The sequence below is a fragment of the Ovis canadensis genome, chromosome 2, assembly GCF_042477335.2.
Source record: "Ovis canadensis isolate MfBH-ARS-UI-01 breed Bighorn chromosome 2, ARS-UI_OviCan_v2, whole genome shotgun sequence".
Lineage (NCBI taxonomy): Eukaryota > Metazoa > Chordata > Mammalia > Artiodactyla > Bovidae > Ovis > Ovis canadensis.
The window spans coordinates 213,282,573-213,303,246 of NC_091246.1; the positions used below are offsets into that span (position 1 = coordinate 213,282,573).

The following is a 20,674-nucleotide window of genomic DNA, read 5'->3' on the forward strand; positions in this document are numbered from 1 at the left end:
CCAGGACCTTATAGTCTAACCAGGGAAATAGAAAAGACATATACCAAACAATTTAATTGCAGTACAAGGCAGGGAGCTGAAATGCATGAAAATGGCCTCCAGTCTTTTTAAAAACCAGGTAAAATCAGTGGTATGGTCAGTAAATGCTTGAGGTGTTGCAAGAAGAGAGGCATTAATGTTGAAATGCACAGAGTAGTGAGGAAAACTGGCAAAAGTGGTGGGGTGGGGGCGGGGAAGCATAGAATTACAGGTAAAAGGAGAAAGGGGAACAGCGCCCAGTGAGAAGCCAGTGTGCCTTAAATCATATATGACTGATCACGTGGACTTGGGACAAGGTTACCGGGGGCACAGCTGAAGTGAAGGGCCTACTGCACAAAGGTAGAGAAACCTGAAGTCAAGTCCAGCTTTGCTACTCACTGGCCTTTCTACTTCGGACAAGTCACTTAAACCTTTCCCAGCCTCGGTTTCTGCATCTTGTGTAGAGTAAGATTCATAAGACCCAGCTCACAAGCATATAGCGATGATTAAATTATAAAGGCAGACCAACATGCTTTGTAACCTGAAAAGCAGTATGCAAATAGGCCTTATAATTATTATCATTAATAGTGGTAGTAATGAGATCTGATAGGAGAAGCATAGGTTTAGCAGTTCTTTGAATGTCTGGTTGTGACACCAGTGTCTCCTCCTCAGCAGATCACCATCATTGAAATTCTCTGCTGTAGACAGCTGCCTCCTTATCTGTGCTAACTTTGGCCTTGAAGGGCTCCCATGGTGTGGGGGTATTAGGCCAATGTGCCTCTAGATGGTTAAAGTATCCCAAACTAGAATTCTGACTATGCATCTTAAACTGGTCTAATTTGACTTCAGGGGAGAGTAGCTTCCAGAACAATAACCCCAGAGAACCTAACCAGAAAGGACTTAGGGGAGATGGGGAGGAGGGAGAGAGGTGGCCAGGAGGAGGGAAGGAGCTGTTTCTGGGACACTGATGGGAGCACTGCCACAGGTTCTGCTCTCACTAGAAAGATGATGTTGGCAGGCACAGCAGCACATGGGTGGCCCAGGAGTCCCCTGCTGATTCTGGCCTCTGGAGTCCCTGCCTGTCCTTCCCTGACAAAGACGTTCCCGGTCCCTGTTGAGTAAAAAAAGCTCTGTGCCCACATCTCAGATTAACATGATCCCGAGGTGGCTGATGTGCTGGTTATGTGGTGCGAAAGGGCCACTACCGTCTTGCAGAAATGTTCAACATAAGATGTTTCAGGGCCAAAAGGAGACAGATTTTCTGCTCAACTGCCATCCTGTTCTCTGTGCAAGTGGTCGAAATGCTCCTGCATGAACTGGATTTGCCAGTGCAGGTCCCCACACCTGTGTCTGCAAGGCATGGGGTCTGCCAACAGGGAACTCTGCCTCCCACAGAGTACCTGATGTATTTTAAAGTGCATCAGCCAAAACACACATTCTTCAAACATTTGGATGGGTGAGACCTTCATCTCCCAATGTGTGTATATTCTCTGCTAAACACATAGCTTTTGTTAGTGATGATGACAACACCTGTTTTATTGGGGCTGTAGTTGCCTAACTCTCTCAGAAAGGCCACCTTCAGGCCTCCCCAGGGTGGGGCAGGGAAGCGAGTGGGGTCTCAGGTCCCTTGCATCACCCCTTTGTTGTTCATTATTCAGTCGCTCAGAACTTTCTGACTCTTTTCAACCCCATGCACTGCAGCACGCCAGGCTTCCCTGTCCTTCACCATCTCCTGGAGCTTGCTCAAACTCATGTCCATTGAGTCGATGATGCCATCCAACCATCCCCCACTCCTATTCAGCCACCATTCCCTGCTCTGCTTGAACAAGGATGCCGGGCTTCTGAACTGCAGTTACTAGAGCCCAGGCTTCATCCAGGAGCACTGCTGGAGACAGAAGGTTGTAAATGTCTTCCAGTTGGACAGTGCCCAGCCAAGATGATAAAGGCTTGAAGCATAAACCACCTGGCTAGAACCATCCTGTAGTCTAGCAGTCACTTCACCCCTTATTATTCAGCTCATTATAGTGCCCTGGCCCTTTGGGTAAGCCGATGATGATTAAAATGTGGGCTTGGCCTCTCAGAATCTAGAGGGGAAATACAGCCAACCAAGACCTAAGGCGGAGGGCGCCGGGTGCCATATGTAAAAGGTACAAAGGAAGGGATGCAGAGAAAATAGGCAGGAGGGACCTTCTTGACATAAAGACTCAAGAAAGGGCCTTAAGGGGATGCAGCATTTGAATCAGAGCCCTAAGAAAGGAACACAGAGCCTGGAGAACAAGTTCATAAAGGACAACCCAAATTCTGCCCCGGCTTACCCCCCGCCCCCCGAGGGGCCACAACTGCCAGCTGGTGTCCTTCCCAAGCATTCACCAGGGACCTCTGTTCGGGTTTGTTTCCCCCTCCAGATGACAGGAACTTCTTGCGGCTGCAGAGTGATGGGCGGAGAGAGGGCCAGTACGCGCGACTCATCAGCCCGCCGGTGCACCTGCCGCGGAGCCCTGTGTGCATGGAGTTCCAGTACCAAGCCACTGGCGGCCGCGGGGTGGCGCTGCAGGTAGTGCGCGAAGCCAGCCAGGAGAGCAAGCTCCTCTGGGTCATCCGCGAGGACCAGGGCGGCGAGTGGAAACACGGGCGCATCATTCTACCCAGCTACGACATGGAGTACCAGGTGGGGTGGCAACGGGAGACGGTGCGGAGATCCGAGGGGATCCTTGTGATCTGCGTTTCAATATTTCAAAGGCCGTGCCCATTCATCATTAGGGAACGCGGTTAAGCGCCGCTGTTTTCATTGTGTTTCTCCCGTTGCCATGGCAACTAAATGACACTCTTATTTGTTATTCAGAATGTGCCTATCTCTACACCCAGACTTGGTTCTTTGTTCCTCCTATTGCCTTTTATACTGCTGAAATCTTCCCCAACAAATGTTTCTTCTCTCCATTTTATTTTAGATTGCTATCAGGTAGGCTGACAAAGGAACACAGAAGCCAGGAAAATAAACACAAACAAACCCTCCACACAGGAGAAAAGAGGCCCTGGGAAGAACCCCTGAGACTCAGAGGAAGAGAGGGCAACAGCCTCCCCGCCCCGTCCCAAGTGTTCAGGTGGCTGTGGTGCTTAGTGGTCAGCAGACCAGAGAGATCCCTAAATGAGTGCGTTCTCACCCTGCAGCTCCAGGAGTTGCATTCTATTATCTCTGCCCTCACAGAGCAAGAGACTGAGGCACAGATGGAGATGCGCAGCTGTGGCTGAAACTTGGGTAGAGTAGGCGCTGTGGAAGAGGTGACTGAGAACCAGCCAAAGCATTAACCTGCTCCTCCCCAGACGAGAGGCAGCAACAGATGGCTGGTGAGGCAGCCAACTGCTCGCTCAGCTTGCCAGAGGACGTGTGCTCGTTTGCAGAGAGAACCTGGGGAGGGTGAAACCGAGGGCTGACGAGACCACTGAGCCGAGAGGCTCTTGCGTGCAGCCTGCAGTCACCCTGACGCTTGCAAAATAGCCTGAGTCCCCCACCCACCTGCCTTCCTCCTTAGAAACCTCAGTGTGTTGTGGAGCTACTCCCTGTTGGTATTTTTGTCTCACCCACTAGACGGTGAGATTCTCCAGGTCTTGTCTTAGCTTTTGTAACTGTCAGGGTACCTGGCACATAGTAGGTGCTCAGCAAACTAGTGGTGAAGGAAAGTCACTTACCTGCTAGTTGTAATAATGGAGCCATAAGACACTGTTACCCCCAAGGTAATTCAAACCTGTACACTGCATTTCTCACATTAGCCCTACCTGCTCATGTCCTCTTGAGTTTCCAAATACCTGGGTTGAGCATTTGAAAGATTTGTGAGAAAAAGAAAAAAATCAAACATGGCTAGGGAAATTTCAACCCTCCTTTAAACATGCTCTGATTGTAGTCCTTTTAGTCAATAATTCTAGTTACTGGACAACAATACCCACCACTTAGTTATATATATATGTATTTTTTAATCCCCTTGAATATGCATTTGATTTCAACCAACTCATTTTAAATTGAGATTTCAAGTACCAGAGCCATGTGGTCAACAGATGTGTACCAGGTGCAGTAAGGCACATGTGTGTGTTCACGTGTGCGTGCGCTCACACACACACAGATTTTAAGCTACAGTTAACAGAAAATTGGAAATCTTTGCACTGTTTGCACCAAGAAGCTCAGTTAATCCTGGTGCTTTTTCTTCCTGCTTCTAGATTGTGTTTGAGGGAGTTATAGGAAAAGGACGTGCGGGAGAAATTGCCATTGATGACATTCGGATAAGCACTGATGTCCCGCTGGAGAACTGCATGGGTACGTGAAGATCTGTCTCTTCGTGTCTCCTCCGAGGGGTGGGATCCACAAGGGGCGGCAGCACCTCGTTTTCAAACACAGCTGCTCCCCCAGTGGGTGGGTTAGCACCAGTCCATGCAGGAGGCGAGATGTGAGTTCAGTTAGAGCTTAGGCTGCAGTCAGAATGGGAGAGGTGTCAGATAAGGTGGAATCCTATCCCCCTGCTCCCATTCAGAAAAAGACATGCACTTAATATATGAAGATTCAGGGTGCCAAGGCCTCATCATCAGACTCCAGCTTTTAGCAAAGAAAATGCTAGAGGACGAGAGCAGCTGCCAGTCAGAATTACATGCTGCAAAGGTTTGATGGGTTTAATGGAAACCTTCACTGGTGAGCAGAAATAGTACATATGTTATATTGGAGTGATAACACAATTACCCAGGCAGTTGAATGAATTGCAGGACAATCTATGGCATGGAAAATAAGAATTCAGATCTTGCTTTGAAGTTACTGTCTCTAATGCCCAACATGCCAGAGTTATAAGATTAAACATTGCATGCCAAGTGACCAGCCCAGGAAGGATACTCCCTCCTTGGACAGAAGTGCTAAGCAGCCAGGTCACCTAGTTCACCCCATGCACCACCTCCCATCAGAGCCATGGACATTCCCAAAAGAAAGAGGAAATCCTGAGAAGGAAGGAGACCTACTTTCGCTCTGCAGAGTGACTGTAATAACTCACCAAGTGCTTTTCTTGGCACATGGGTCCCAGGTGTGTGTGTGCCTGATGAGGTCAGAAGCACCTGGGACCGCCCTAGTCCCTTCAGGCAACTTTCGGGGCCCCCGGCATCTAAAACTAATCCCTTCTCTGAGAAAGTAATCAGTGGTAAGTGACTGATTACAATGCTTCAGGGACCCATTACTCCATAAAGGACTTTTTGTTCCAAAGCAACTTTGAGAATTCTTCCCACCTGGCCCCCATGACGACGATGTGTTAGACCCAGAGCCTGTGGCGGGCATGGGAGACTTTTCTAGGCATAGTATGAAAAAGCTTGATGAAACTCATTTTCATCATACACTGTGTTCACCTTATGTATTCCTCTCATCTAACTCAATTTTTTTTTTTCCAGAACCCATCTCAGCTTTTGCAGGTGAGAATTTTCAAGGTAAAAAAAAGTTATTTTTAAATTTCTGCATGCCTTTTCCTTCCTCCCATGTGATGTGAATTTGGCAGAGGCGATAAGCCTCCAGATTTGACAAAGCTTCCAAGAGAAAAATAGATGCCACACCTCACCACTAGATGGCGCCAGCAACACCTGTAGATACAGGGAAAGGGCAATTGAGAGCCTCGCTGTCTCTGGTTTAATTAAAGTTTAGAAACCTATAATAGAGACAAATAGGTTACAGATAAACCTTTCAGCTTTGCATTGTCCAATGGAGAGCAATGAGGCTGAAAATGCATGAGTGGTGAGAAAAGAGAGACTGTGGGAAGGCTGAACCAAAAAAAAAGAAAAAAAGTCAGTAGTAAATTAAAAGTGAAATGAGGTGGCAATGATTTATTTTCAACCAAAGATGGTTTCTTTCCAGTCACAGGGCACCAAGGCAGCAGTCTCAATTAACCCTCAGCGAGGTACACAGCTGTGTGAGGGAAGAAAGTTAGGGGAAAGACATGAGGGATGACAGTCCTAAGTGGAGAAGGTTGCAGAAATCTGGAGATGGTGTCTGGTTAAGGGAAGAATGAGGCTCGTTTTGGTGCCTGGAATTAGAACACTTGAAATACAGGACTGAAAAATAGAAAGCGACATTTTATCCCTAATAAAGTAAATAGAGAACAGAGCAAAGAGAGAGGAATGTGGGATGCCTGCCTTATCCCAGGAGAGAAAACTAACCTCCAAACTTGGGGGTCCTAAAGTACAGTGTATTTCACATCTCACCTCTTTGGTTGACACTGGTAATGTTTCCACCCAGGTTCCAGTGCTAAGGATTTGGAAACCGCTCTGTAAATGCTTGCCATGAGTTGGCCCGGGTGTATAAGCACACTCAGAGACACTCACCCACACCTAATAACAGAACCTAGTTTATGCAAACAATCCCGAGGGTTTCTGTGCCCTGTTTATATTGGCTGGCCTTAACCCCACAGGTGACAGCATTTCAGAGATAAGGGAAGTCATTTTTATATCTGAAGTCTAGACTCGTTATCTTCGCTCTCATTAATCTGTCCAGCTCCTGGCTGGACAAAGATGGATTCCTGGTTTGCCACCTAGATGTGCTCTCTGACTTCAAATCATCTCGCCCAATTTGCCACTCATCACCCACAGCACTAAGACGGTAGATGAGGGAGAGGGGGGCTGGGAAACCTATCTAGGATATCGTTTCTTTCTTCCTCACCCTTCCTGGCCTCCCTGAGCCCCACCCCCACTCCCTATTGCACATTTTTCAAGAATTAAGAGTATTCCTGTGCATGTGTTCGTGCTCCTTGGGTGTGAGATTTTCTGTTAACGTGAATCTAAAAGTATCGGAAGGAAAAGCTGAGATCAAAACTGAACGGCTTGGATAACAGTTGAATTCAAGTTCTAACTTTCGGGACCCAAGGTAATGTTAATGCTGGGGGAAGTAAACTTGCTTATGTTGTTTCACGTGACTTTGATTGTTGAGACTCAAAGCTCCCAGAAAAGGCTGGTTAGGAGGGCCTTCAGCCCCCACGGCAGACACTCTGCTGTGTGAACACAGATGTCTGGGTCCATGACTGACAAGTTCAGTGGCTAAGTGCTTTGCTTCTGTAAGTGAATAAACAAACCAGAGCACATGTGCTGTCGCAGAGGCTGTATTTACCAGGAGGCTTCACAGGCCAGTCGTGTTCTCTTGTAAAATATATATATAAATAAAATAACCTCAGAGCTGCAGTGCTCATTTAGCCAAAATAAACACAGGGCTTAGGGACTCCAAGGTAAGAACTTCCAGTGTGCTTCCGATGGGCTGGTTTGGGGCTTAAGCACAGGCAGCCCTTGAGTGGCATGGATTGGCCCACGGCTGTGGTCTTGGGGAATAACAAGCATCTTTGGAAGGAGGCAACCAAACTCCAGAGACTTGGCTCAGGAGTCAAGGGCAGAATGGGAATTGAGAACGGACAGTGTCGATCGCGTCGGCAAGTTTTACATGGAACTCTGACTTGGTAGGCAGATGAACCCAGGGCCAGGGAGGCTTCTATTGGGCTGAAGCCCCTCTAACTTCAGTAGACACCTCTGGGTTTTGACTTGAGCGAAGCCTTCCATTTGGGAGAGGAAAGAGGACATTCGCTCTACCTAACCTGCTGACCTCTCCGGGTCAGGGCGGTGGCAGCCTTCTCTTGGTGGGAGAGTGAATGCCTTAGGAGTTAAACCAGGCTGTTCACTCAACTAGAGAAACAGAGAAATCAGGTTTGGGCAAGCAGGGTATGGAAAGCTGATGGTGAAACCCGATTAACAACAGGCGTATATTGTTAGTATGGGTGGTTGTGTTTTTTTTTTTGAATGTAGATTGTTTTTCTTTTCCATTATAAATTTACCATGGGACAGAAGCAATCTCATTCTTTATGAGAGACCAGTGTGTGCTAGGTAAACCTTTAAGGCAATGCAACAAAAGTGGCTTCTGGACTGAGGCTTATTGGATAGTCTTGATCTTTTATATTTTGAAGTGTCTTTCATTTTCTGCCTCTTACTCATCTCTTGCCATGGAACATTTTCTTTTTATTCGAATCACCTTGTGTTTTCTGCTTGGTGTATATGCTTTGATTGTGAATCAGGATATGAGTCAGTAGTGAAGAGAAACAAGCCACACTGAAAAAGAGAGCCATGTAGAGAGGGGACAAGGAGGAGATGGAATGAATAAGCTGTGTTGCCTGCTGCTGCTAAGTCGCTTCAGTCGTGTCCGACTCTGTGCGACCCCATAGGCGGCAGCCCACCAGGCTCCCCCGTCCCTGGGATTCTCCAGGCAAGAACACTGGAGTGGGTTGCCATTGTGGTGTTTAAAAAGGCTTTCTTGCTGTTGTTCTAAACAATGTAGCCTGGGTGTGCTTTTTTTTTTTTTTTTTTTAAGCAGTGGCTATAGACATAGTGCTATCATGTATCTTTTTCTAGAATCTGAGCTTTAACAAGTGGAAAACTGTGTGTAAAGCAGTGGGGGTGGGGGTGCAGGTTGGGGGCTGGTGGGGGGACGTGGAGAACTGAAAAGTGGTGTAATTAAGGTGATGGATTATTTTTTCTTAACCAATGCTTTCTATTTTCAATACAAGTAAAAAGAATAATAAGCCAGTAAAAATATATAAAGCCCATAATCTGAGTTCTGTAGTTGTTTACCAGGTAGTTATTTTTAGCAGGTTGCAGTGGAAGCAAGAGCTCTTGTTCATGTTAGAGGCTGTGGGCTTTGAACAAAGCAGGAGCAGAGAGACCCATGGGAGTCCCAGGCACGGGTGGTAGTGAGAGTGAAGGATTCAAAAGCGCTGCGTCAACCACTGATGGCTGCTAAGAGGAACATCAGCAGCTCCTGCTCACAGCTGTGAGCGTGGGTTTTGTGTCTCAGACCAGCTCTGAGGGCTGCTGGCACAGTCTCTTGGGCCTCTCTTCGTTCAGTCCTCTGCAGTTTTCATCCAGGTAAAGCTAGGAGAAAGAGGACAGCACAGGCTGTCTCCTGGGCATAGAGGGGACCCATTTGGGGCAGTGACAGATGCCTAGGGTTTGACCCTGTGTCTCAGGTTTTCAGGTCTGTTTATTTCCTACCAACTGGTCCATCTCTGCCATGTCTCTTCCCCATCTTTCCATCCCTGCCCTTATCCCCGGTTGATCTGCCAGTCGGCTACCTCCCTGAGACTTTGCTCCCCAGTGTAATCCCCCCTATGCCAGGGCACAAGACCTGGGATGAGCCTCAAATTCCCCTTTCTCTGGCATCCCTTTCTCCCACAGCTCTCTTGACTAGAAGCACTTGCAAGACGCAGTGAGGGTTAAATGGCATTCTCGCCGTAATCCTCTGATGAAAGGCAGAGAAGTATTCCCAACCCCTGCCAGGGCTCCAGATAGGCAGCTGTAGGGTGTGACTCCTTCTCCTTGGCCCCCTCCCCCTGAGGTCCCCAGCTGCCAGATCAGAGCTAGGTGTTGCTGAGCCAGGGAGCCTGGAGATGAGATGCGTGTGAACCACTAACTGCCCGGCTGCTGTTGCTGCCCAAGGGGACGCCAAGGCATCCTTTGTGAGGTTCAAGCTGCAGAGGCTTGACACATCGCCCTGCAAGTTTACCATTCATCTAAACTGCCGCCAACGTCAGTTTCTCTAAGGGGAGAAAAAAATTTTTTTCACTGACTTTTCCTCTCTCCAGGAACAGAAAGGACAAGCCTTAATTTAACAGAAGTAATCTAAGTGCTACCAAAGAGAGGACAAGTGTTCAGACTTCAGGCAGCCACGGATCTGGGTTTAGGGGTGTCTTAGACAGGTGTGGGGTGGGGGGCAAGCAGCAGCTTTCCTACTGAGTGGAAATCTCCCACTGACCGCCCCCCCCCCAACACACACACACACACACACACACACACACACACTCACACTGAGTGCAAGGCAAATGAAGAGTCATTTCGCAGGGAGATTGTATACTTCTACATTCTTCCAAACAGATCTGTGGGCGTGACTGCGTTCTTCGACCCTCTTCTATAAACTTCTCTAGAGAAGCCAGCTTTGTCTTTTGTTTGTTTAATCTCACAAATTAAATAAATGTTTTAACTGAAATGCCCCTTCTCCAGCTCTTCGTTTTCAACCTACACATGCGAGACTGCAGACAGGCCAGGCCTGAAACAGTTCTGATTTGCAGTGAACCTTTTCTCCCTCCCCAAGAAAAATGATTTACGTACACTAGGTATCTTTCGAAACATTTCTCTTGGAAACCTGGGTGACTCCTCCAGGTCTGGAGGACATTTCATAAACTTAGCTGCAGGAGATGTTTTCGCTTTTTGGTGATTCAGTGAGAATTTGACTGAGACAATCCGCAGACAGGTTCAGACAGAAGAAAGAAGCAGAAAGGGAGAGGTCTGCTTCCTTTTCCACCCCATGTGGTTAGAGCAGAGTCTGCACACTTTTTCTGTCAGTGCACAGATAGTGAACATGTTGGGCTCTGTGACACTGTGTGGCTGGGACTCACTGCACCTGTAGCACAAAGTGAAGTGAAAGTGAAGTCGCTCAGTCGTGTCCGACTCTTTGCGACCCCACAGACTGTAGCCTACCAGGATCTGCAGTCCATGGGATTCTCCAGGCAAGGATACTGGAGTGGGATGCTATTTCCTTCTCCAGGGGATCTTCCCGACCCAGGGATCGAACCCGGGTCTCCCGCATCGTAGGCAGATGCTTTACCGTCTGAGCCACCAGGGAAGCACAAAGGCAGCCATAAGCCATATGCGATGAGGGTGGCTGTGTTCCCAAATGTACAGAAATAGGCTGAGAGCCAGATTTCGTCTTCTGACCCCTGGGTTCCGGCATGGGTGGAGGATTTGGTCCACGTACTTCCAGTCCTGACCCCGCCACTTCCCAGCCGTGTGTGCTTCCTCTGAAAGCTCTGGGCCATCTCTCAGGTTCCACTCTGTGCTGCCCCCGTCCTCCTCCTCAGTTTTCCTCCAGGCAAAACCAGGAGAAAGTCACTTATCCTCTCAGGTTCTCCGCTTTTCCCATCTGAGAGTCATGAAGAATAAAGATGATAAGTAGTCCAACGCCTGGCACCCAGGAAGTCTCTACTCATTAGAGCGGTAGTTATGCTCACATTTCGCAGTTGCTTATTAATTCAGTAACCCTGTTTGCACAACAGGAATGGAAAGAACCTACCTACTGTGTAATTTTTTTTATACTCCCATATCGCTTCTCAGCCTTTTGGCTAAGATCAAGTGTATTATCCTCCTGTGCAGGACTTCTTAGAATCTATTGTTTCTCAGAATTTAAATTCTCCACCTCACACCACCCCTTTCTCCAAGGGGCTCAGAACTTTTACAGGTGGAAGCCTACTCAACCTTGCAAATACACTTGGAGTTATTGACTATTTAAATTTCTGTTTCTCATTATCTTACACGATGAGAAAACCGTATACAGAATTAGAAGGTAGAAATTCATGAAAAATAGAACAGACATTGAGAGCATCTTTCAGTTGGGGGGAAATCAAAGTCTGTGAGTACATGGGGGAAGTTTGAACAATCAAAGGGACTCTTCAGGTGAGCACATCACCAGTGTTGGACAAAGTTGAAGTCACCTGCGTTTTTTTCTCCCATCCTGGGGGACATGTCTCCAGCTCCTGAGTTGTGACACAATGGCCCGGGCATCTGATATGGCTGAGGGGGCGAGTGGGGCTAAAATGCAGCCACTTACCAGCATCTGCCCAAAGGGGGCACCTTTTTGCATTTTAATGTAGAGGCATGGTATGAGGTAACAGAATCTAACACTTTCCAAGAATAACTATTCTGTGAAGTACCATTAGGTCATCAAGGTTTTTTCAAGGAAGTCTGAATGTTGGTCCGACATGCATTCCTCCATTCAGCTGTCCACTCATTCATCTAGCCACCTTCCATCCCTGTACCCCATCTATTCATCCATCCATCCAACATTCCTGGGATTGCTGCCCTTATCTAGGAAGGTGCTCTGGAAAAGGACTTAAGCCCTATTGACCTTCCTTTTCTCTGGCTGGCAGACCACAGCCTCATTAGCATACAGCCCTTGAAGACTGCCTCAGAGCCAAATTCTAAAGCAGCAGCCTGTGGGAGTTGAGTCTCTTTAGCTGGAGAAGATCCTAAGAAACTCTGGCCCCAACTGCAGGTCATCAAAAATTGCCTGAGGGGGATGAGAGGAGGCCTGTTAGCTGTATCCTCTCTTTTCTGACTGCCTTAACATTAAAAACACAAATTCACATAGTATATTTTCTCATTTCTCCAAACAAATGTCCAGGGAGAATGTTTAAGGAGCCAATATGATGTCGTCCACCAAATGGCTTCTGTCACTACAATTTTCTACATGGTGATCATTTCTGGGGAGGGGAGTATTAGCAGGAAATGGGAGGAAGGTTTTATGAGAAAGTGGAGTTTGTCTTCCAGAGCAGAGCAGAACCTGAGGCCGGGGATCTAGCTCTGATTCTGAATCTGTAACCCACATAACATGACTTCTCCAGAGTCATGTCTGACTCTATGCAACTTCCATGGACTGTTCACCAAGCTCCTCTGTCCATGGGATTCTCCAGGCAAGAATACTGGAGTGGGTTGCTATTTCCTCCTCCAGGGGATCTTCCCAACCCAGGGATTGAACCTGAGTCTCTTCTGTCTCTATCTTTGGCAGGCGGGTTCTCTACTGTCCCCTAGATCCTCCCCACCGTGCCCCAGCTTTGTGGCTATCATAAGCAATATTTCGGGAGTCGAGTGAAGAAGGCCTCAGCCCCAGCGTGTTGAGCCCTGGGGGTGGGAGATGAGGCAGTGTATTTAGTGTTGAGAACCAGCATTGTGGCTGAAGGAAAGCAGCTTTTTGAAGTGAGACTGTGTGGTGACGGTGGGGACGAGAGCAGTTGTGACTGTTTCACGCTTTTGACAAAAATGAGTGCTTCTGCTTTGGGGTTCTGGTCAGGCGCTTCAGAGCGGGAGTTCATCCCTGTGGGCGTATCGCCTTCCTTTCCCCTCATGGCTGAGCTGCGGCCTCATTAGAGGGTGGGTCTCACTGTGGAGCCAAATGGAAATCAGAGGCAGACCCGAGGACACCCTTTGGGGAGAGGCAGGTGGCCCGGAGGAACCTGGAGTCCATCTCTGCACACTTTGTTGTTTCTCGTGCGTTCTTCTGAGCCCACATGAAAAGCCAGCAGCAGGATGGTTGCCAGGCAGCAGATCCTCTTGGTGACCTGCATAATGAGTTGACACCACGTCCCTGTGACTCACGAGCTGGCCACTTCAAGGAGCTGTGTTCAGTGCCTTGCTTTCCCTTTCTGTTTCTGTGCCTAATTTTCAATACAGTCACAAAAAGAGGGAGGGAGGGAGGGGGGGAAGGAGGGCTGGAGGGAAGGAGCTTTCTCAGCTACAGTAATCAAAGTGTTAAAAGGCGGAAATGGTCTTGGGAGTGAACACAAATAGAGGAGGTGCTAAGGAAGAAGACAGCGTAAAAGGGGCGTGGTGGTGACCCTGGGGTTCTGGGATCCTTTCCACCCCAGGGGTGGCGGCCGCAGCTGCCAGGGTGTATGCTGGTGACACATTCTTGTCATAGCTCCTCCCAACCCTGTGGCACTTCCGATGGGCTCAGAGACACCAACGAACCCTGTACCCTAGCACAAGGGAATTCCCTAAAACTAGAGGAGTCAATGATTAAGAGCTGGAAAAGTGAACAGGCTCTGAAAGATTTTCCAAGAAAAATGCTCTCATTTTTCTAACACTTCTGAGAAGGCCTCAGAAGATCTGATTCACCCCTCAGCTATCTCCCAAATCAAAGAGAGGTGCTCCGGGGTTCAGGCTGCAGGAGTCGGCAAACACTGACTCAGAAATAGGAGTCTTCACCTCAGTTCAGTCTTTTAATCACAGGCATTTATGGAGAGCCTTCTTGGTGCATACATACCCTGAGGTAGAAACCAGGATGAGAGCAAGTGCTTCTGCTTGAGGAGCTCCACGTCTTGTGAGGGAGGCATGAAAATATCAATGAGCTTTGTCTGCGTCTTGAGCAGAGATACACCCACAGGGTAGGACCAACGGTACGAGGAGAAGGCAGCAGCATCTCCTCCCCACCACTGTGGCTCCCACCTGGGATATTCCACGGATAGAGAGCACACATCTTTCTGGCCACCTCTACTTGATGTAAGCAGCTAGGGAGGAATTTTTCATAGGTTAAGCATACATCATTTTTCAGAAGTAAAGATCATGTCTGGTTTTGGCAAGCTCAAAAGCTCCTAGTCCCATTTGGGCCAGATTCTCATTTGATGTAAATCGTTGGGAGAATCGAGTTGTAGCACTGTTTTGCATTAAATGGGACTCCAGCCAGTCTTTCCCCAGAGTTACCCTGGGCTTAAATCTACGACATCATCTCCATGGCAACCAGAGGCTGGCCAGTGAATGTGGTTGCCTTGTAAATCCTCTGCTAGCTTCTCTTCCATCCTCTGTCTTTTCCGTGATTAGAATGTTCTCCCTCCCTCTGCTCTCACTCATTCACTGTCTCTCTCACATACCTACGATCATTTTGCACCCACATTTTTTGGTTGCAACATCCTTCCAATCCGCTTTTTAAATCCTCCATTCAATTAAAAAATGAAGATGTGTTAGTCATTGCTTGACAGTGGTAATTGACCTGTTTAGACAAGACCAGGCTGATTTCAGTGGGCATGGAAGCCTTGGCAAACCAAAGTGGAATTCCCCTTCAAGTCTAGCCAGCCTAATTAATACATTGTTTGAGAATGCTGGCCAGCCTGACCAAATATTGTTATTTCCACCCATTTGGAGAATCAGTCCTATGGAATCCCAGAAGTCATTTTAACATCACTTGCATGTATTCCTGTGTGTGTGTGTGTGTGTGTGTGTGTGTGTGTGAGAGAGAGAGAGAGAGAGAGAGAGAGAATCATAATGCTTCTACCTATTATAGAGTATTGTAGTTTAACAGAAAGAAGAAAAGAGTTTTGGAATCATACAGTTCTTGGTTGAATACAGTAGTTACCACTTACTTGCTGTATGACCATTCATTTAACCTCTCTGAGCCTCTGTTTCCTCATCTGTAAAATGGGTCTGAGAGTACCTACCTGATAGGGTTGTAAGTAGGAAGTAATATCAATCACTGAAAAGTGCTTGGCCCACCCTAAATACTCAGTACCATCTTGTTCCCCTGTCCCCTTCCCTATCCACTCCAAAGCATGTGTTTCTTTTCTTTTTTTAAATTAATTTTTGGATTAGTCTGCATGCTCTCAGCCTAGCAACACTCTTCTGTGTCTCTCCACCAGGGGGCACCCTCCTACCGGGGACCGAGCCCACAGTGGACACGGTGCTCGTGCAGCCCATCCCAGCCTACTGGTATTACGTTATGGCCGCCGGGGGTGCGGTGCTGGTGCTGGTCTCCGTCGCGCTGGCCCTGGTGCTCCATTACCACCGGTTCCGCTATGCGGCCAAGAAGACTGATCACTCCATCACCTACAAAACCTCCCACTACACCAACGGGGCCCCTCTGGCCGTGGAACCCACCCTAACCATTAAGCTAGAGCAAGACGGCAGCTCGCACTGCTGAGGGCCGAAGCAAGGACCGCACCCAAACAAGAAAGACTGCAAACACGTTGCCTCGATTTTGCACTTTTTCCTCCTCGCCTAGTCTCTGTGTGAACGCTCAGACATCTCTGTCTCTGGGCCCAAACCCTGTGCGCTCGTATCCATCCCGACCATTCTCCTCGGGTTCTTTTGTTTGTTTTCCTTTTGTTGATTCCAAACCGCCCAACCCCAACTCTACAATGCTGCATCTTGGGAATACGAGAAGAGACACGCCCCTAAGCACCTCACAACTCACGGCTCAGCTGGTTTCCTTCCAGAGACTGGTTCCTTATTTCTTCCCCTTGCCTTAGCCCATCCCTCCTCTCTGGTGGGCAGTCTGCCAGGAGACTTGAGGGGAAACCCGGATCTGTGTGTTTGTACATAGTATACATTTGCGCCTGTGAATAGCTCTGTGTGTGCGTGGGTGTGAGAGAGAGACTGGCTCATTGGGGGGCGGGGGGGGGCAGTGTGTGAGTGTATTCAGAGAGGGCCCCCTTTAACTCTTGTGTTACTTCTCCCGGGGTACATGTTCCAGAAAATAATATACTGTACTAGTTCTGTTTACTTGGAGAAGAGATTGAAGCTTTTTGTTGCCTTATCTAGCTCTGGCTGGATTTCTGTTGGCTTACCATTGTCATCTCCAGGTACCTAAAACTAGAGGCCACATGAGAAGAAATGTGGCCCCTCCCATCCCTGTCCCCAGGCCCCACCCACCTGACCCAAGAGGAAGGTTCCCCACTGCACTCAGACCAGACATGACTCCTAGCTAGTCCCGTCTGGGATGTCTCTGAAGTTACACAGTAACAGCCATTGGGTGCCTGTGGAACCATCCCTTACTTCCAGCCCTGAAGCAAATTTGTCTCATGTTGCCTTATAAGAGAGAAGCTCATAATGAATGTTTAGCTTTTATCAGTTAAGTCCAATCTTGGAATAAGTCATAGAGAATAATCATTCTGAGACTGATGTATGAAAAGCAGTAGCCTGTTGAGAGCAGGAGGAGGTGGAGAAGGAAGGATTGAAATGTTGTCTAAAAACAGAAACCCTCACCCCAGGGGGTTCATTCTGCCCAGTGGGGGGGTGGGGTGGAGTAAGAAGGTTTTAAAAGTGTATTCTTTGGTATCATATGGATCATGGTTAATAGCATTTGTAAAATATGGGGGAAAGGGGATCATTTGCTTTCCTTTCATGGTGTTAATGTGTGCCTGAATCTATAGCCACTAAAATATAAGGCTGTTCCCCTGATTTATTTGAATATTATGAGAGAATAAAAAGTTACCATTTGTTTAAATGTACTAATGTGCTACCCCTTAAAGCATTCATGGCATCTGGTAAATACACCCTCATAGGCTGGCCTGGCATTTCCAGATGTTACTGCTTCGTCAGAAGGTATAAGGAAGATAAATCCGTTGCTGCCCATTTGTCCTCTCTGAGCAACGCAGGGAGAGGGATGTTAGAGATAAATTGCGTAATGATATTGTACGAAGGATAGATTCAATAATGAAGCCAATTTCATGGATAGAAAATGCATATTTTAACGAGATTCTCAGTGTACTGGGGCTTAGGCTTGGGGGTGTTTATTTCTCACCTTCCTGCTAGGAATCCACTGGGGAAGTGTAAGATTCTCTCCAAAGATGGTTGCCTGGGCTGAAAGCCTGCAGGTACCTTCTGAGAACAAAATACTAATGATTTTTTTAGCTGCTTGTGGGAGAGAGACTTAGCATTCTTTTGGAATATTCACATAGGTCCCTCCAACAAACGCACACTCAACCTTCGCATCTGGTTTGTTTCATCCTCCTGAAAGAATGGTGCTCTCCCACTCTTACTCTTATTTCAAAGAGCTAGTCTGTCTCAACCACAGCAGCCCTGCCAAGAAAAGAAGATGAAAGGCTAGAGCATGAGCTACCTTGAGATTTCAAGAAGTGTCTTACCCCAGCTGAAGATGGAGAAAGAAAGAGGGGGAGAGAGAGGAGGGGTGGCAGGATACCATGGATACCTTACGATGACTTTCATGCCCATCACTGAGGGCTTTTTATCTCAGGTGTCTGTATCCAGTGATGTGTCTGGGGCCAGGCGTTCCCTTGAAATGATTGACATCCCTATAGGCACCCCATGGAAGCATGGTGTCGGGAAATTACACCTGGGAAGTCTGGCCAGTGTAGCAACTGAGTTACCGTACACCCATGAGGATTTCCCTTCTCTAAAAGAAGATGACAGCAACTTTGTGAATTTGCTGTATCTTTATCTGATGCCCCATGGTGGCGTCATCTTTATGTACATGCTGTCATTGGGAATATGAGACTGCTCATGAGACTGCTCAAGTCTCTGTGAATCCCATAATGCACTTCAGCTGGGGATATCACATCCCTCTCTGTCTCTCTCTCTCTCTGTGTCTCTCTCCACTCTCTCGGCCCCAGCAACTTTCATAGTATTATCCAGGTACTATGTACTATGCTAAAAGGGCAGCTCTTCTGTAATGTCATGCCTTGCAGCTTTAAAAAGCAAAATTCTGTATTTCATGGAGGAAGGGAAGGGTCCCTTTCTTCTAAAAAAATAATAGACTGGACAGGTGAATGCATGCATGCATGTTTAGAGTTGCTTCTCAGAAGACAAAGTGGTGATAGCAACTATTTAAAAAAAAAAAAAGAATGAAAGGAAGGTCTAGCTCGGGCTGGTAAAGTTTTTGCCTTAGTAGAGCTTTCATGTTAACAGTTCCAGGAGGGAAACCCTTATCTCTGGGGGTGAAAAAAATCCCTTTCTTGGTATTATGCTAGCAATTGCTATCCCTTAATTGCCTGTGAAAGCAGAAGAAAGAAAAACAGGATCATAGCATTGCCATTGACAAAACAGAATGCTGAAAGTAAATTATCTTTTCCCCTGTCCCACATTATTGGGATTAAAGCCAGAATAGGATAGGAAATCCAGTAATATTTCTGAGGTTGATACCCCATCTTTAAGAAGACTGCATCTTTAAAAATGAAGCTAGCAGGCAAGTAAACACCTAAATTATCGAAAATTACCAAAGAACAACAGCAAAACAAGAAAACTTAAAGATTTTTACTTCCTATTCTTATCCCCTTGCCCTATAACTGTGACATCTCTTGCATTGCTCAGTTGCCTGTGTGTCAAAATACCTTGTGGACGTTGAAAACTATTTGAAAATGTATTGTGTGGAATGTAATAAAATGATGATATTTTTATACAAACATCTGTTTTTTTTTTTCACCTTGGCTTATGAGAACAAAGTTCAGGTGTAGGCTTTGAACAAACTGATGTTTGCAAAGTTTATACATCACCTTCTGAGCTAGAGGGCATTTCTGTGGGAAATAGGTGGGTTTTCTCCTTGAAGCTGAATGCCAACATCTCCTTCTTTTATTTTTATTACTGCTGCTTGTTAGGAGTTTTATCCAATTTGTGCAGCTGAGCCAGCTTTTATGATTGGTGTGGGATTTTGCAAAAGTTGCTAAGTGCTAAATTACTCCATGTGATTCCACAAAATTTCTCTTGATGGCAAATCCCTGGAGATGGGACTCTACTTTCAAAAGGCCCCAGGGGCTGGGACCAGCAAAGCTGAATCATGTTCTCAGCTCTGCAGAGACAGATAGTTTCCTTTGGAGAAGAAGTGGCAATATCTTACCCCTTGCCTACCAAATTATTACTTCCACGGGGACGTCGATCCCCAATTTATGAGCACTTTCCCAGACCAAACGGAAACTTACAGTATGTTCAAGGCTCAAAGATATTCCAGACTTGGGAGCAACTAATGAAGATAATTATATGATTACTGGGAACCTGGAAATATCATGGTGGAACATTTTATAAAAGGAATATTCTACAAAAATTTTGAGGAGAGGAACTTGGGGAGACTTACTTGAAGAGCCAGATCTTTTCATAAGTATTTGATGAGTATTTGGTTCTCTTTATTGAGTATTTAGAAACATGAATTATGGCTATGAGTTTATGTGCTCAGTCGTGTCCGACTCTTTGCAACCGCATCCCGTGGACTGTTGCCCACTGGGCTTCTCTGTCTGTGGGATTTTCCAGGCAAGAATGCTGGAGTGGGTTGCCATTCCCATCTCCAAGGGATCTTCCTGACCCAGGGATCGAACCTGTGTCTTCTACAGTGCAGGCAGATTCTTTACCCACTGAACCATTGTGGAAGGCCATATTTAGTGACATAGTTATATAAAATATTTTATCAGAGAGTTGTTAGGGGAAAGGAAAAAAAAAGATAAAGGAAAGACAGCCTCACAGCAATTCAGTGTTTCTAGATGGTGGTCAAAAGTGATGATGGAAGAATTTTCCACCCCCCTATATTTGTGGAGTCTATTAAAAGTATCAACCCCAAACCCTTCCTCAGAGTCTGAGAACGTTCCTAATGGCCCCCAAGGAAAGAAGCAGGTCCAAAAGAGCCTGTTTCTGCCAGGATCCTGCTTTTCTTCCTTTCTAAAGCTAGAGCCAGGAAGAATTGCTTTTTACAGCTATCAACCTGCCCAAGTGGTGCTAAAGAAAACAGGCTTCTGGGTTTTCAGATCTGCAGTCGCTACAGCTGGCTCACTAGAGATGTCACTGTCTGTCCTCTGCAGGAGAATAGAGTTGAGTGTCCATGAGCAGAGCCTTGTTTTTTCCTCTAACGACGAGCATCATGACCCATTTTGTCCACGTAGCAGTTGGCTATCCTTAAAGCCATTTGCTGCTATTAGCAAAGGATGAAAATGAAAGCATCTCAGAAGCATTTATTTCCAACAAAGAGTCAGGCTCAGTCAACATTTTCATAAGCTGGCCTGGGACCAGATTTGCCAGTGAATTAAATTAGCCATCATGTATGCTTAATTAGCATTACTGTTTTTGCAGCCACCTTTGAGAATTTCATCATTGCTTTTCCTGCCTTGGTTCTGATCCCAAGGCTTATTCTATACACATTCTTTCTCTTCCCCAAAAGAGCAGAGACTGTTACGATTCTGATCTTAGGCGTCAAACACAGCACTGTTATCAGTATGGTATTTCAGACCTAACCCAAGCATAAATGTTACAGAAATTGTGTTTCCATGGATCATAAACACCAGATGTCAAGGCCTAGTAGGGTCTGTCTTGGCTCCTACCTGGCCCTTTATGATGGTTTAAATGTGCATTCTTGCGG

The 20,674-nt window shown here is 46.8% G+C and overlaps 1 protein-coding gene across 6 annotated transcripts in view; it reads left to right on the forward strand.

The window, feature by feature from the left end:
* Positions 1 to 20,674, forward strand: part of NRP2 (neuropilin 2) — a 122,060-nt gene that overhangs the window by 81,435 nt on the left and 19,951 nt on the right. For 2 of the 6 annotated variants that reach the window (XM_069578094.1, XM_069578090.1), the window contains exons 13-15: positions 2,424 to 2,686; positions 4,228 to 4,324; positions 5,431 to 5,451. In XM_069578094.1, the coding sequence (XP_069434195.1) occupies positions 2,424 to 2,686; positions 4,228 to 4,324; positions 5,431 to 5,451 (381 nt within the window). Of the gene's footprint in view, positions 1 to 2,423; positions 2,687 to 4,227; positions 4,325 to 5,430; positions 5,467 to 15,239; positions 18,741 to 20,674 lie in introns of those variants that run through there. The other 4 variants (XM_069578093.1, XM_069578089.1, XM_069578091.1 and 1 more) reach the window with 3 other exon arrangements.